Raw genomic sequence first — 16,381 nt, 5'->3', positions numbered from 1 at the left:
AAACAAAATGTTTGCCCAACAACACCAATTATTGGTTTTGTTGGGCAATTATTGACCAATAATTGTTGAAGTTACTTTGCCCAACAAATAATTTGACCAACGTTTTTGCAGTGCACAATGTTTCATACTACAATGTTTCGTACTACTCTCCATTGCTTGATACCATGTAAGTTTTTATGCTAGCATTTATGAGTTATTACAAAATAGTGTTCACTCAAACAGCACACCCAAACATACAATATATTGTCCCCTCCCCCAAGTAAAATGTCCTTAATAATAATTGCGCCATATTTATAGCCTCACAATATTGCTGGTTTTGGTTGCAATGAAGGTGTAAGATTGAAATGGAAAGACAGCAGGACCAACCAATGAGTAAAGCAAGACGACTCGTTCCATCCATACCATTTTCTCCCCAAATATCACAGGAAGATGATGACGGTAAATAAAAAATTTGTTCTCAATTCTTTTCATTTGAGGGTCAAGCGTTTAATTAAAAAAAGGGGCACACATTGCCAGATTGTGGACAAATGTAGCTTGAACGGTGGTTCAACAATACTGATGTTTTTCCATGCCCCTTAAAGGCAGTGGACACTATTGGTAATTACTCAAAAAGTTTATTAGCATAAAACCTTACTTGGTAACGAGTAATGGGGAGAGGTTGACGGTATAAAACATTGTGAGAAACGGCTCCCTCTGAAGTGACGTAGTTTTCGAGAAAGAAGTATTTTTCCACGAATTTGATTTCTAGACCTCAAGTTTAGAACTTGAGGTCTCGAAATCAGCCATACAAAAGCACACAACTTCGTGTGACAAGTGTGTTTTTTCTTGCATTATTATCTCGCACAGGTACGAGATTATTTTCACAGGTCTGTTATTTAATGCATATTATGAAATACACCAAGTGAGAAGACTGGTCTTTGACAATTACCAATAGTGTCAAATGTCTTTAAATATGCTTGTTTCGATTGCTTGCATTTGTGATATAGAAATAAACAACGTATGATGGGTTGGAGGAGAGTTGTCTCAACAGTGCTATTTTCTCAGACCCGAATATTTCCCTTGAAGAAAGGTTAAATTTTCAATCAGTGCGTTTCCAAATTGCACTTTATCAAATTGTTTTCGATAATTCACAATGGGCATGCAGTACTTTGTCTCTGTTGCTGCTGCTGTTGCTGCTGCTGCTGCTGCTGCTGCTGCTGCTGCTGCTGCTGCTGCTGTTTGAGGATATATTTCTGTATGGATAGTAGAATAATGGGGTTCGCAGTTAACTGAATTCACAACTGTTACAGTCAATTGTTTTCTTTTTAAATCTGTACAGAGTCGATGTTAACCATTGAAGTTCTCCCAGAGAGACGGCAAGCTATAGAAATAGAAATTCCAGCTTCACCCGAATTCGATCAATTAGTCATGATGGAAGACTTCCCTGTAGTACTACAAGAAGAATGGAGGCCGGAACCAAAAGAATTGGACCTTTTGCCATCCGTGGTGGTGCGAAAGAAAGAAGTGCATTACGAACCAGCTGTTGAAACCCCAAAACGTAAGCCTAAGAATGTTTTTACGAAATTAGCACTCCGGCTTAAGAAAAGTATTCGTCGCAAATCACTTGAGCTTCGTGAAGAAGAGTTGTCCTTGGAAGATACTTTAGACGAGACGGAAATAGAGATGATAAGGCCAACTGGCCTTGCAATGCATCGCGATACATGTACACTAGATGACGAGCCCATTGCCCTACTCACCGAAGGTATCACACGTCCTCCCCTCCCAAGAAGAGAACACCATTACCCACGCGCTCTGTCTGAACCCTTTCTACCCCCACATCCACCCCTCCCAGGAGAACTTACATACCCACCCGCTCAGTCTGTTTCCGCTCCACTCCCACATCCACACCCCCTTCCAGGAGAATCTTACCCACCCGCTCAATCTGCACCCGCTCCACCCCCTCCACCCCCACATCCACCACTCCCAGGGGCACCCGCTCAGTATGTACCCGCTCCACCCCCACACCCACCCCTCCCAGGGGCACCCGCTCAGTACGTACCCGCTTCACCCCCACCTCGATCTCTTGGATCCCTACCTCGATCCCTGCCCGCAGTCCCCCTGACAGGGGTAAGTTGGGATAGATTACAATCAGAGGAGGAGCGATCCAGGGCGCCATGGGAGAGTCTCAAAATGGCGGCAGAAATTGGGATGGCTGACATGGGGATGGATGGTATGGGGATGGATGATATGGCGATGTGTGCTCTATCTATAGATCAACCAAGAGGGATGTCGACCAACACAGAACGCCTCCTTAGCATGCAAGGACAGGTATGTTACTATGGAATTCTGCCTGTACACTCCTTATTTTTTATTTTTTTAATGCAGCAATTTCATTGAGTAGTAATTAGTGTTCATTGTAAAGAATCTAGCCCAATTCTTTTTTTAGACGAGACGAGCACAACAATTGCTATGGGCCGTTGGTGAGAGGGGGGGGGTATGCATGTAGTAAAGATCAAAATTCAATAATGTTATAAAATAAAGTAGTTAAGTTTGATCGAGAATTTTCTTTACTCTTTGATTGTCACAGAACGGTTCTTGGGTATTCTTTCCTGGTTTTGAAGAGATTCTCGTCGTTCAACACATTGACTCACGCAGACTCATCAAAGAAAAACTAGAATCAGGTGAGAATTTTTAAACATGGTGTTTAATCAATGTGTTCCATAAAACAATTAAGGCTCCCCTTTTATCTATAAAAATTATGACCTAAACATAGGTAGTCCTAATGCCATAAATTGGGCACTTTCAGAGATTTGTTTCAAAGAGAGCAATGGAAAGGAATCAAGCAGGTCTTCGGATACGCAATGATGTACGACTGTGTGCACTATTGTGTAGAACAATCATACCATCAAATTATAAAACGTGTAAACTTTGTAAACTTTTATTTTATTATATAAAAACAAACACCCAAGCATCCATTTTGCTAACACAACAAAAATTAGGCAGACTAGAAATACCATATCACAACATGCTAATTTTGAAAGGGAAATTGTTACGGAATCACCTGCTGCCAAATCGATTCTTATGAAATTAGTCCATGAATAAACATGAATGCAGGTATTTTTCCTGCTAGATTTCGGCAAACCTGCATAAAAATAGGATATTTATGAAGATGATCCTTTCACCAAATCATTCTGTGTGTTTTAATGTTTTAGAGTTGCTATCGCATGGAGTTGTTTTGGACGTCGAGGGCGTCATTGATAAGATTTTCCAGCTCTTGGCGACAATCATGGCGAAAAGTCATATAGTTACTCGTTTGCTTGTCCACCCAACGAATCCAGGGGATACTGATCAGAAAAAGCTCTCCGACTCAGTGATGAAGGCAAAAGAGTTCATCAAAGTGTCCCAAATGGAGATACAGGCGATACTAGGATTTGAGTTGGATTGGGAGTTAATGGGGGCGAAGTTAGTACTGTTTGGTAAAATGGAATGAATGGAACAGATTTATTGGGGCAGGGATCGACAAGATAATTTCTTGCTTTTGACATAAATCGCCACACCACGCCATCGTCCTTCATTCATTCATTCTCGAACGGGTGCAGGGGGAAATATCCTCCATTTTGCACCGGGTAGCCCATAATAGAACCAAATTCCCAATAATGCCCAAACAGTGATTTAATGGAAGGTGTGGCCAACTTGTACGTAAGTACAAAATACAAAAATTATACTCTAAGTTGTGACATCACTTAGAAACAGCCCATTTTTCGACGTTCACGTTCACGTTTTTGCTCGTGTGCAGCTCATGCACGTGTGCATCTGTCCATCGTTTGTCATCAAAGATGGCGGTCATGTGCAATCCATCTACTGTGACATCTATTGTAAACGCTAGGCTCTAGAAAATTAAGTAAGAATTTACCTAAATATTAGTATTAGGCCCTATAAGTGTCCTAAGTAATATCTTACAACTCAACACTGGAAATTGTTCTATGCCAGTGACCTTCTGGTGACCTTTTTCGCGTAAAAACATTCCCCATCCGATATCCCCACATTGTGAATAATATACATTCAGGTGTCCTGACATTCTCTCCGGAAATAGTGGCACTTCCTGGGTTTCCGGCTTTATTAGCCCTAGATTACCACTTCCAATCTTTGTGTTCATCAAAGGAGCTGGAAAACACCAGGATATCGTCGAAAGATAGAAAGAGACGTCCATTGTTATGTTGAGATCGCCAAAAAAGACCTCCATCAGCTTATGGGAAACTGCTGGGCTGTTCAGACGGTCGGTCATCTTTGTCTGTTTGTATTTTATAGCCTGATGGTCTACGCAGAGGCGTATGCTATCAATATTGTGTGTATAAGGGTCTGAGGAGCCTTGGTGTCTGCCATTTAGTGGTGAGGGGTACTCTTCGATGGGGCACACGGACCGGTGGCTCATTAGTCGTGGGGATCTTGTGGGGTACAGTTTCTATGTACGACGCTAAAGTAATTCTCCCTTTGGGAAACACTTCCTAATTACCTTCCTAAGAGTTCCATCAGTTTCAGCTGTTCCTCCCGGATTTTTCCCCTCTTTGAGAGCAACTTAAAGGGGCAAAAGTTCTTTCTCTGATGGCTTTGATTTCACTTCCCTATAACATCTTTCACATCAAGATGGATGCAGCTGCTTGTCTCAAGGACGGCGTGCAGGACTCGATTCAAGTATTCGCTCATGGGGTACATTTGCCAATTAGGCTCTTTAATCTTGAGCCACACGTCTGCTCTGCCCAATTTTACCACCTTTGTCATCATATTGATCCGTTGGGGAGTATGGGGATGATGTGCCCTGCTCAGATGTTGGAAATGTTTTTGATTGAAGGCCTTATCCAAGCCATTTGGTGCATTTTTTGTTGCCATGGTACTGGCTCATCTGAAAAAAAAAACTCAATTACACCTTTGTATCAATTTGATTGATGTATGGGATTTGAGGTTGCGTGTTTTGGTTTTGCGCTTACATATGGCACCCTTATTCCGGAAGGGGTAGCCCTCGGGAGTGGCGAACGAACAAACAACAAACAAACAAACTCCGACCTTCCCGAGTAACTTTGTTCGTGGTTTCAGGGAAAACTACTGAATTTAATTGCCTCATTTCTGGCTTTCGGCCACAACAAAAAATCTTCCCAGCGCTGAGTCGATGGCGTTTTCGTGGCATGTGCAGATCAGATAAAGTGCGCTTTAAAAAAAATGCTATATTATGTTTTAGGTTCGTAAAATCTGTTGTATTATTTTGTTTGCGGTGCCTCTCTCTGGGGGTGGGGTTCGAGACGGGCTTCGGCTTTGTTGACAACATTGCATGGTTATATTTAAAGATTTATTCACATTTTATGACCGATATAATTAAAATAGCAAGTCTGGGTAAATTAAAGCCCAGTTCATACTTCATGCGAATGCGAATTCGAAGCGAAAATGACGTGAATTCGACGTCACACCCCTCCTTTCGCAGCGATATTCGCAATTGAGTTGAGCAGAGTTGAACTGCTGCAAATTTTTCGTTGCGAAGTTGTGACGTCAACATTCGTTTCGCATTCGCAGGAAGTATGAACCGGGCTTAAGGCTCAAGCGTGAATTGAAGGCACGAGAAGGGTGCGGGGAAAAAAAAGTACTTTTCCATCTTGAGGACATCAGGTTTTTGGTCTCGTGAGATCTGAACTATTGTTTTTAGTTATTTTAGACAAAGTACGGCATGCAGGCACAAACCTGTCAAGGGAAGTTTTCACCATGTCCAGCTTTGTATGTTATAAAGGCAAATCTGGAGAAACATGCTTTTTCTTTCTCAATCTTATCTGAAACAATATCATTATTGAAGATTGATTGCAACTTCATACTAATTAGAAGAAAAAAAATAGCTATTATATTCATCGAAATGTGTATATCATAATTATTCTTAAAAGTAAAATTATGTTTAGACCGTTATAAGATATTGTTGTTTACTTCAGAATAGTTTTATTCTGTTTAGTCACAGAAGAAGAAATAGCAAACATAAATCATTAAAATCATTAAAACAAACACCTGTGAGTATGACAGTTACCTGTAATTTGTGATATAAATTTAGGCAAAATGCCCTAACGGGCATACTGTATATTATAGCAATGCAGACAAGTTGCCCAAGTTGGACTGATATGAATGTAGACAAGTTGTCAAAGTTCGGCATAATGTATATAGACACGCTGCCCAAGTTGGGCAGACAAGTTGTCAAAGTTGGGCATAAAATTATTGTATATCAATGTCGAAAAATTGTCCAAGTGGGGCATATTAATATATCAATGTAGATTTTTTTTCCCAAGTTGGACATATGACAATGTAGCTAGACAAGTTGTCCAAGTTGGGCATATATTATTAATGTAGACAAGTTGCCTTAGTTCGGCATATGATATCAATGTGAGTATGAAAGTTTTTACCTGTAACTATTGATTATATCAATGTTAGACAAAATAACTGCCAAATTGGAGCAAATAATAGCAATGTAGACAAGTTGCCCTAGTGGGGCATACTAAGTTGTCAATGTAGCTAGACAAGTTGCCCAGTTGGACGGATTATTAATGTAGACAAGTTGTCCAAGTTCGGCAAATTATTAATGTAGACAAGTTGCCCAAGTTCGGCATATGTATATCAATGTAGACAAAATAACTGCCAAGTCGGGGTTTATAATTATCAGTATGGACAAGTTTCCCAATCGGGACGGTATCATACCGTAAGTTATCAATGTCGACAGATAATTGTTCAATTTAGTCAAGAGGCGTATATCAATGTATAGACAAGTTGTCAAACCGGTGTATATGATATCAATGTAGGCAAGCTGCCCTAATTGGGCGTACTAAGTTGCCCAAGTTTGGCATTCCATGTAGACACGTTGCTCAAGCGGGGCAAATGTATATCAATGTCGACAAATTGCCCGATTGGGGCACGCGATATCAATTTTTACAAGTTTTCAAAGTTGGGCATTGTGTATCATAATGTAGACAATTAAATTTGCCCAAGTTGGGCATGATGTATAGACAAGTTGGCCGATCTATGTTGCTCAGTTGGTATATCTTTTCGGGCAAGTTGCACAAAGACTATACAGATCTGGGCAAATTGCCCAAGCGGGGTGTATATAATACTAACTTACTTGCGGGTAGACACCCCCCCCCCCGGGGGGGGGGGCACACAACCACATTGTTTACTCTACAGGCTATTGGATCATTCTTCTTATTTTTTACATGCTGACTGTGTTATGTTTTAATTAAGTGTGATGATTATTGTGTGTAGGGAAATAGCCTCTACATTCTTTCAGTTGACTCATTTATATTATTCTTGACTAAAAGTTCCTGAACACTCAAACAGATTAATAAAGGATTTCACGAAACATAAGCAGTTATTTGATTTGCTCGAATGAGCGTTTACCAGAGACTGAGGTTAGTTGCTGGTTTTGAGGGAAATATCTGCCTGCATGACATTCAGAAATTCAGATCATCTTGATAACCATTTCACATTTCGTAAACTCAGAGCGCCCTCGTGCGCACATTGAACATGATTATGTGCCCCCCCCCCCCGGCGATTCCGTGCCCCCCCCCCCCAATTTCACTGCGAACTGTCGCAAGCTGAGCAGCCAGAGTTTTCATTTTGCGACCGGTTCAGTCGCATTGAGACAAAAATAATTAATTTTTCATCCTTGTTGTTCCGGACGGTTTATGCCCCGCTGGTAATTCTGCCAGCGTCAACAATGGTATTACTCGAAGATTGTCGTTGTTGTTGATTTTATTCACATATTCTTACATCAATATTTTAGAGCCCCCCCCCTTCAACCCCCGCCCCAACTTCACCACCTGTCTAGGGGGCGCCCCTGGTCATGTCACTACTTCTTTGACAAAAAGAATCGTGTATGGCGTGATGCGAAATTTACCTAGAGCTACACTAGTCCTTTTAATAAAGCATTACATAAAATATTTTGTGTATAATTTTTAACTGGTGTATTTTTGATATTAGAAAGCTTTTATTCATTTTTTTTAAATCATAAAAAGAGTACGTTTTAATTTTTCTAAATTTATGCAATGAAGAAAATTAGATTGGTAAGTGTGGTAGTTTGCCCTTGTGCGACTTAAGCAAGTTTATTAAAACAAGGCCATTCACATAACACACGTTGTCGTTGTTGACGTTGTGAATGTAGTTTGCACATCGGAGAGAGCGAGAGTCCAGGGCTGCCTGTAGTTTTATTTTATTACCGACTTTCCCGATCAAGATCTTTGTCTGACTTGGGAAAATATGGCTGCTAGGGAGCGTACCAATGTGATCCTGGGGCACCTCAAGCCTCAGTTTGACTCAAGCAAAGACAAAACTACAGCGCTAAGTAGTGACTTTGCGTGCCGGTCTGGGAGTGGCGCAAGCAGCAATTGTGATACGGGGAAACGAGGCGATGAGACGGTAGGTACTGGCATGGACAATGACCATGATGATGGTGACAAAACATGCCTAACATTTAACTAAAACATAACAAACACACTGTTCATCATCTGGAAAAGTTTCCGTATGGCGCCACCACTTTTTCATTCGATATAAAATAATATAGGAACTTATTTACCTGATTGATATATCCCTTTTTGTAAAAATTAGTGAAAAAGTGGTGGCGCCATACGGAAAGTTATCCCATCATCTTCTGCATGCCACTGCTAGCTGGGGAAAACTTTTCGCCTGCCACAACTTGTTCGTTCATTTTTTAACAAGGAATACGTGGATGTCTCTTTTGTTTGACTTGTCACTTTGTGAGTAAATAAATTAGAATAGCATGAATAGTGGAACTACTACGTACTGTTAATTTTTTTCATAACCAAAAAAATGTTGTGGCAGGGGATACATAAACTTTTCCTACACTGGACTCCCCTGGCCTCTGCTTCTTGGCCCTATATAGGCTATGGCTACACTACTTCACTTGCACTTTGAACTGATTTTGATCCGCTGTCGTCTAGTTTGTTCTAAAAAAACCTCGACCCCCACGACCCCTCGCCGTCCGCGCTGTATTTGAAGTGTGTCCCAATTGCGAATTCATTAACGGCCGAGCAGGAATTAAGTTCCCGATTTAGATCTCACAGTGTGTGATCTAAAGAACAGGGGACGCAACTTCCGTCCAATGTAACATTATGTGTCAACACCAAAATCCGAAATGAAATGGTCTGCATATTTTCCCTAGGACAAATGAGGCCACTTTGCATATAATTGGAGTTTAGTTACTTCACTTCCGCACGTCATGTGCACACAAATCCTGCTCTCGTTGGCCGTACGGGCAGTACGAGCAGTGTAGTCCCCCTGTGTGGCCGCGGGTGTGGCAGACAACAACCCCAAAACACCTATGGGCCATTTGGTCGGTTGGGTCTACAACCTCGAGCTACGCATAGAGCAAAGTACACAGGACGGGAGCAATCAGCCGAATATCTGCCTGTCTGAGTTCATGGAGTTGGCCACGTAATCATACTCAGGCGGTAAACCCAGGTTCCCAGTTTGGATATAATCTTTATTTATACAGGCTTGGGTCGACCAAGAGATATGCGTGGTAATGCCGCGATTTTTTTTCTTCTGTACATTGTACATCAAAATTGCCACAGGACCCAAACCCAGCCAATCATGCGCAGTTTGCTTCGTGTATGGTGTGTCTCGTACGCTTAGCTGTGATGGCGAGGTATGGAAGAAGTATAGTCGACGTCAGCATATAAAATTGTGTGCGTGATTGGCTGGTTTTTATAAACATGTATTTTTTTTGTTGGAGGGGTCCGAGAGGGCACATCGCTTTGATGACAGTTTTTTTTAAAACTTTTGCCTTACCCTGGACGGCCCCTGCCAACAAAGAATTATGTCCGTAGATTTAAAATAAATAAAATAATGTGAACTGTGGCAATTTTGGTGTACAGAAAAGAAAAAAAGCACAAAAGTCGAGGTTCGTGGGTCGAGGGGGTTTTAGAACAACCCCTGTCGTCTCCAGGTGACTACCCTAGAACTATGATTATGACGTTCGTTCGCAAACGGCTCTGTGGCGATAGCGGAGGCGATAGCGGAACAAGCCTCATAGTTCTAGGGGTAGTCTCCAGGAACCTCGTTGATGTAGATTTAAGGCGCCTTATAGTTTCTAGTGTAGGTCACCATGTACAAACTTTGTTGCCAGTCACAATTATAGAACCTGTTCAATTTTTTAAGAAACCGAATCTCACCAATATTTTATAGATATTATAGGCTCTATATGTCAATCTGTGTTCTTTGTACTTTCATTAAGCTCCAGTGGGTCCAGAAATTCCATTCCGCAAGAAAACAATTTGCAAGAAGTGATTAAATATTCAGAATCTTCACCATCCAGTGACAATATGGCGGTCGCCGTAATAACGGTGGGAGTTTATCATTTATTGCACCTTTTTTTTTTCAGAGACGATTATAGACGATGTGACCTCTGATGTCACACCAAAACCATAACATGATTCGCGCGCATACCGCCGGGCAAAACCTTTGTGTTTTGGCAGCCAGCTAAAAAGTGTATGCAATCTTACCATGACTACATGTCTTTTTGTTCGGCGAAACATGACGTATACGTGTACATCGTTTTTTCAACAGAGCGCGGTTTAAATGTAAACATAGGTCACATCGTCTATATGGACCAATGCTGAGCTTACTGTGGAGTGGAGTGCCAGCTGGTTGTAGAGTTTGTTGGCTCTAATCTTGCTCTGATCAATTTGTCGTTATATTCAATTCCAAATAAACGGATTCAGAATTATTTTATTATGTTTTTTTAATGCCTCAAAGAAATGCAAGGTGAGGTTACATAACTTGATGCCGGACCTTGCCAGAATCAATTGGAAGAGCACCTTCTTTTTATACCAAACAATCTGGGATCCTTGATGAGGGTTACACAACACCACATTACAATAGTTCTTTATGTTCGATAACAAGGACAGAGCAGTTATGGTTTTATAATGGTGTTTCTCAAGGACTCATTTCCACTCTTGGTTTTATACCACTAGACAACTCAGAAAGACACCTAATGATGTGATATTTTGTTGAATCTAATTTCTTGCAGGTTACAACTCAAGGTCCCATACAGCTGAATGAATGCAGTGCCAGCTCGGTACAAGAGAAGAGAGTTCGCATTCCCAAACGAAGGTAACAATTATCAAGTTTATAAATTTGCTAACAAATAACGTATGTTTGTTTCGTCACAGAGGATTAACACTAGCCAGGCAGATTGAGTAAAAACCTGTCTTGTTCAAATAAAAAGAGTTGACATTTTAAACTGCTATTGGGTCGATTTCACAAAGCAAATCACTCCATCGTAAGACAAATTGTCAGTTTTACCATAGTGATTTGTATTGTGTGACATCACACTTTACTAAGCAACAACAATTAATGTGCAGATACGATAAATCTTGAAATCGGCCCCTGATCTTGTTTTAAAGAATAATTATGGTCCAGTAAAAAGTTGAGCAAAAGTTTGGGTGTTGAGTTACCAAACAGTGGATTTCGTCAGACTGAGGAAGAATCCAAGTAAGTGTAAACCAAGGGGTAAGGGGTTTAATGTGTGTTTTATTTTTCTTATTAATGGTTATCTATGGTTTAAGATTTGCTGAAATACTTTTTGTTTACAGGCAGGAGGTATTAAAGTGGAATGGATGGGGTTATAGAGATTCAAAGTTTGAGATTGACGACACCAGTAACTTCTCTTTCACTGGAAGCAGGTATTTATTAAATGTAGCTTGTCTCATCTATTTATACTTGGTTTGTCGGAACACCATGTGTGTATCTACTCGCCTGGTAGAGTTTGTTCTTAGAGAGCTGTCTTTCTTTATTCTACTATCGCGTAGTAGATTTACCGGATGTTCGGGAGACTTCTCAGTTCTGAAAAGAACTGTCCGGCGTTTTAACTGCTACCCGGGCGGAAGGTATAGAGAATTGGCTGGGAATACTATGTACTTAAGCCATAGGATTGTAATTTACTGCACTGCTGCGGAGTCAGTTCTTGAATTGGTCTCAATGTTTCGACTAGCTTGCTCTAGTCATCGTTGGGAGACTTCTCATCTATCTGGAATCAACTCTACTAATACAATAATGATTCAACATTCAACTGGAGGGTTAATTTAGCCATGCATAATGTCATAATGAACAAGGGCCTTAAAAGCAACATAATGGAAGACAGTCCAGTGTGTCATTAATTTGCAGATTGAAATTATTTAAGTTAAAATTTTTCATCAAGCGATGTATTTCACCATGCATTAGTTTGTACGTCAGCCGTTCAGTCTTTTGCACAAACAGTTGTGCGGACTTGCCACTGTTCCAAATATTATCATGATTATTCCTTTTTCTGAAAAATTTCCCTACAGGGACCACATGTAAGTTGAACAATGAAAATTGATGGACCTTTTTTCCATGTGTTTGGAACTAGTTTCATTATTTATTTAAAAATTTGTGTTTGCATCTACAGACGTATATCAGATAAGGGAACAACTGTTTGTAATGCTGTCCACTCTTATTTTCCTGCAAGAGCTCTGAAATTGTTGTTTTGACAGACATAAAAGAGTACATGTATGCACTCTTTATTCGTTTCAGGTACAACATTGCTGGTGAATTGCCGCACTTTAAAGCATGGATAGAATCAATAGAGGGAATTAATACCGACATGAAAGTAGATCCACAGGTGAGGCTTTAAGCAAGTATAAAGCCCGGTTCATACTTCCTGCGAATGCGAATGTGATGCAAATTTTACGTGAATTTGACATCACAACTAGGTTTTTCGCTGCTACATTCGCAAGAGAGTTGAGCACAACTCAAATTCTGCGAATTATTCGTTGCGAATTTGTGACCTCAACATTCTTATCGCGCATTCGCAGGAAGTTTGAACCGTGCTTTATGCTTTCCACTTTACTTTGATTTCAGATTTGTTTTGCCCTTGCAGGGTTTGCCCTTAAGTTTGTTAATGACAAGCCAGCAGAACAAGTGTTGTTGACTCGCGTCTCTGACTTGGACTCGAGCCGCCAATTTCATTGTCTTGCGACTTGACTTGACTTGGGGAAAAATAACTTGTAACTTGCATTGACGTTGGTCGGTAAAAAAATGACATGTGTCTTGACTTGACTTGAGGGAATTTAACTTGAGGCTTGCCTTGACTTGCACAAAAATTAATTGAGAGTTTAAGAATTGACTCAAATAAGTTTGACTTTATGACAATGCAATTATTGTTTAAAAATGGATGTGGTAAAAGTTAGTTTGTGGCGATGATGTCGCCCCGACATTCCAATTTGTCATAAGGCTTTTGTCATAAGGCTGATCATTAAATCTGCACAGATATTGAGACCAAGGGTGCATGATTTATGGGTTGAATTTATTATTAGTAAATTGTCTTTTTACAGGGTTTTTAGATTGTAAAACTGAAAAAGGTTACGTCTGATTTCAACCCCCTCCTCCTAGTGCACAGTTTGTAACAATTGTGGGAATGTTTAATTTTTGAACCACGCTAATTTATTCAATAGACTGTATTGAATATGACATCACCGTTCAAATATCTGCCCTACAAAATGGCGTCAGTGAGCGTGTGCATGTGTGTGTGCGTTTGTGTGTGCGTGCTTGTGCCATTGAAATCAAACCAGGAATGCTGCATGCTGCGTGTTTCTTTGATGTACACGTTTAGACGCGCATACGGTTTGCCCTACAAGATGGCGACTTAAAGATACATGGTCTAATGAAGATACATTTACCAGCCTGGTACATAGTACACAAAATGTATTTTTTAAAGATATCTGACAGTTTCACAATTTGGAATTCGGACTGTCAGATCAAAGTGCAATAATCGTCACTCTGTGTGCTCTGAGGTCAAAGTATTATCTGTTTGTCAAAAGGATTGATAAATTTTGTGTCATCTGTAAACATGTAGATTGCATTGATCAGACAATGGCTGTTTTGCATGTAACTGTAACAAAGCGGCACTTGGGAAATCTCATTGATTACGGAGCAAACTAGATAACATCTTTCATTCAGTGGGGTGATTTACTGCGGTCATAGTCCTACAGGAACATGTCTGGAGAATTATGAGGCTGTCAAGTTCTGTAACTGTGAAGAAAGTCTTAATTTCTGTCACAAAGTGGAATTCCTTTAGTGTCACCTGTCCTAAAGCCATTAGACACTTTCGGTAAACAGATTGTCCAAAGGCCCACACTTCATGTATCACATGACAACTTATATATAAAATAACAAACCTGTGAAAATTTAGGCTCAATCGGTCATCGGAGCCGGGAGAAAATAACGGGAAAACCCACCCTTGTTTCCGCATGTTTTGTCGTGTCATGACATGTGTTTGAGATAAATCCGTAGTTCTCGATATTGAGAATTGATAATTGTTTTAATGTTTTCACAAAAAGTAAAGCATTTCATGGAATAATGTTTCAAGAGAAGTCTTTCACCATTCCCTTCTGTAAACCCTGTACACTGTAGGTTATTTGTAAATCTGTGATTTCTTTTATTTTTTATCTGTTCCGAAAGTGTCCAATGGCTTTAAAATGTTCAATGGCTGATGATGGGTTAGGGTGTATATCATGATCATATATGTAGGTCAATATCGAATGATATCAATATAAACTACAAGGGAAACTGACTGGGTAAAATTTGAAATGATTTTTGGGGTTGAACAAAGAATTGACTAGAGTGGGATTCTAACCAACGACCTCTTGATGAACGCGCCGGTGCTCTACCAACTGAGCTATCACGGCAGTTAATTGTATGGCTTCTGACTGGCAGCAAAATAGGGACACCGCCAATATAGGGCTAGATAGCTCAGTTGGTAGAGCACCGGCACGTTAATCCGGAGGTCATTGGTTCGAATCCCACTCTAGTCAATTCTTTGTTCAACCCCAAAAATCAAGACTGAATGGCTACGTTTGTAGAGTTATTTTTTAGCTGCACACTAACAGCGTATTGCAATGATGTTGCACTTTGCGCTGTGCTTAAACACTGTGCTTAGAAGAAAATTGGGGCTTGAAGAACCCTTTTTGCTTGCTTATAACCGCTTAGAGCAAAAAAAAACCTGGGTGAAGCAAGGCCATGAATGAAAATTTGATTAAATCTTCATAAGTTAGTTTTTTTTTAGATGTATCTTAAGAGTTTATTTATCAGCGAGTTGATAATACTGTAAAAAAATAATGATTAGATTAAACAGAATCAACGTTATTTAATTCAATTAAATCCATTGTTTACTTCCATATTACCAGAAAAGTGCTTACACAATACAAAGTGTTAAGTGTTTGGTAATTTATACATTGCATAAAAAGATAAGTGATTAGTTTATTTTACCGGATTAACTTCAGGTTATAAGATCGTTCAGGATGACAACATTTCATAACTTCAATCTAATGGGTTTAAACAGTTGGTGTTGCAAAACAGTTCAAAGAAAAATAGAGGGACACTTTGCATTTGTCATGTAAGCAGTTTTTTCAATGGCTTTAACTTTTGTTGAGTAGGTCTACCTATAGGATTTGAGGCATTGCATGGTGGGGTATCAATGTATATTTGGTTTGCGGTAACACCATGTGTGTATCTACTTGCCAGGTAGAGTTGTTCTTAGGGAACTGTCTTGCTTATTCTACTGCCGAGGAGTAGATAATCGGAGGTTCGGGAGACTTCTCAGTTCTGAAAAGAACTGTCCTGCTTTTATAACTATTACCAGGGCGGATGGTCTAGAAATTAGACTGGACTACTACTTTAGCTTAGGTCTTAATAGGTCTACCTAAAACCACCCAAATATGTGTTCCAATGTTAGAGGGTCTGGGTAATTTGTGTAGGACACAAAACACAATGTCCACAGATTTACATTAAATATACTGTTTGAAGATAATGATAGTAGAAAGTTTCCCTTGAAATATTACTTGTTGAGGTGCTGTAGTTTTTAAGAAATTAGTAAAACAAGAGAAGCAAGTACTTTTCGTCTCAGTGAAATTAAAATTATTTTAACATGTAAAAACGTAGTTACCAATTGGCAATAATTATACCATAACTGGTAAACACGTTTTACGTGCTAAATCTGAGACAAAAATTATTTTTGTGACATTGTTTTACTCATTTCTCAAAAACTACAGCAGCTCAGCAAGTAATATTTTCAGGGAAGCTTTCTACTATAATTATCTTCAAACTGTGTAAGTTTAATGTAAATCTGTGGACATAATTTGTTGTGTTACAAAAAAATCCCAAATCCTTGAATGAACACGTAGACTTATTTGAAATTGGGTGTGACCCCTGGTTACATGTGGGTGTGATCCCTGGTTATGTGACAGTTAACAGTTGTTTTGCTTCTGACTGACACCCCTGAACAGAGTTATGAAAAAATAGGGCTAGACAGGTCAGTTAGAAGAGCACCGATGTTAATCTGGAGGTCATTGGT

At 39.8% G+C, this 16,381-nt stretch overlaps 2 protein-coding genes across 2 annotated transcripts in view; both read left to right on the top strand.

The window, feature by feature from the left end:
• The window catches only part of LOC139937280 (protein mono-ADP-ribosyltransferase PARP4-like), a 35,692-nt gene extending 28,198 nt beyond the window's left edge, over positions 1-7,494 (top strand). Inside the window, exons 27-30 of the mRNA XM_071932382.1 lie at positions 332-438; positions 1,319-2,307; positions 2,567-2,660; positions 3,192-7,494. Of these exons, the coding sequence (XP_071788483.1) occupies positions 332-438; positions 1,319-2,307; positions 2,567-2,660; positions 3,192-3,469 (1,468 nt within the window). The 3' untranslated portion in view covers positions 3,470-7,494. The remainder of the gene's footprint in view (positions 1-331; positions 439-1,318; positions 2,308-2,566; positions 2,661-3,191) is intronic.
• Positions 7,495-8,156: 662 nt separating this feature from the next.
• Positions 8,157-16,381, top strand: part of LOC139937353 (alkyldihydroxyacetonephosphate synthase, peroxisomal-like) — a 33,065-nt gene continuing 24,840 nt past the window's right edge. The window contains exons 1-4 of the mRNA XM_071932457.1: positions 8,157-8,409; positions 11,042-11,124; positions 11,607-11,696; positions 12,565-12,652. Coding sequence (XP_071788558.1) covers positions 8,251-8,409; positions 11,042-11,124; positions 11,607-11,696; positions 12,565-12,652 — 420 coding nt within the window. The 5' untranslated portion in view covers positions 8,157-8,250. The remainder of the gene's footprint in view (positions 8,410-11,041; positions 11,125-11,606; positions 11,697-12,564; positions 12,653-16,381) is intronic.

Source organism: Asterias amurensis, chromosome 5 (assembly GCF_032118995.1).
Source record: "Asterias amurensis chromosome 5, ASM3211899v1".
Taxonomy (NCBI): Eukaryota; Metazoa; Echinodermata; class Asteroidea; order Forcipulatida; family Asteriidae; genus Asterias; species Asterias amurensis.
This window is presented reverse-complemented; position numbering and strand designations above follow the sequence as displayed.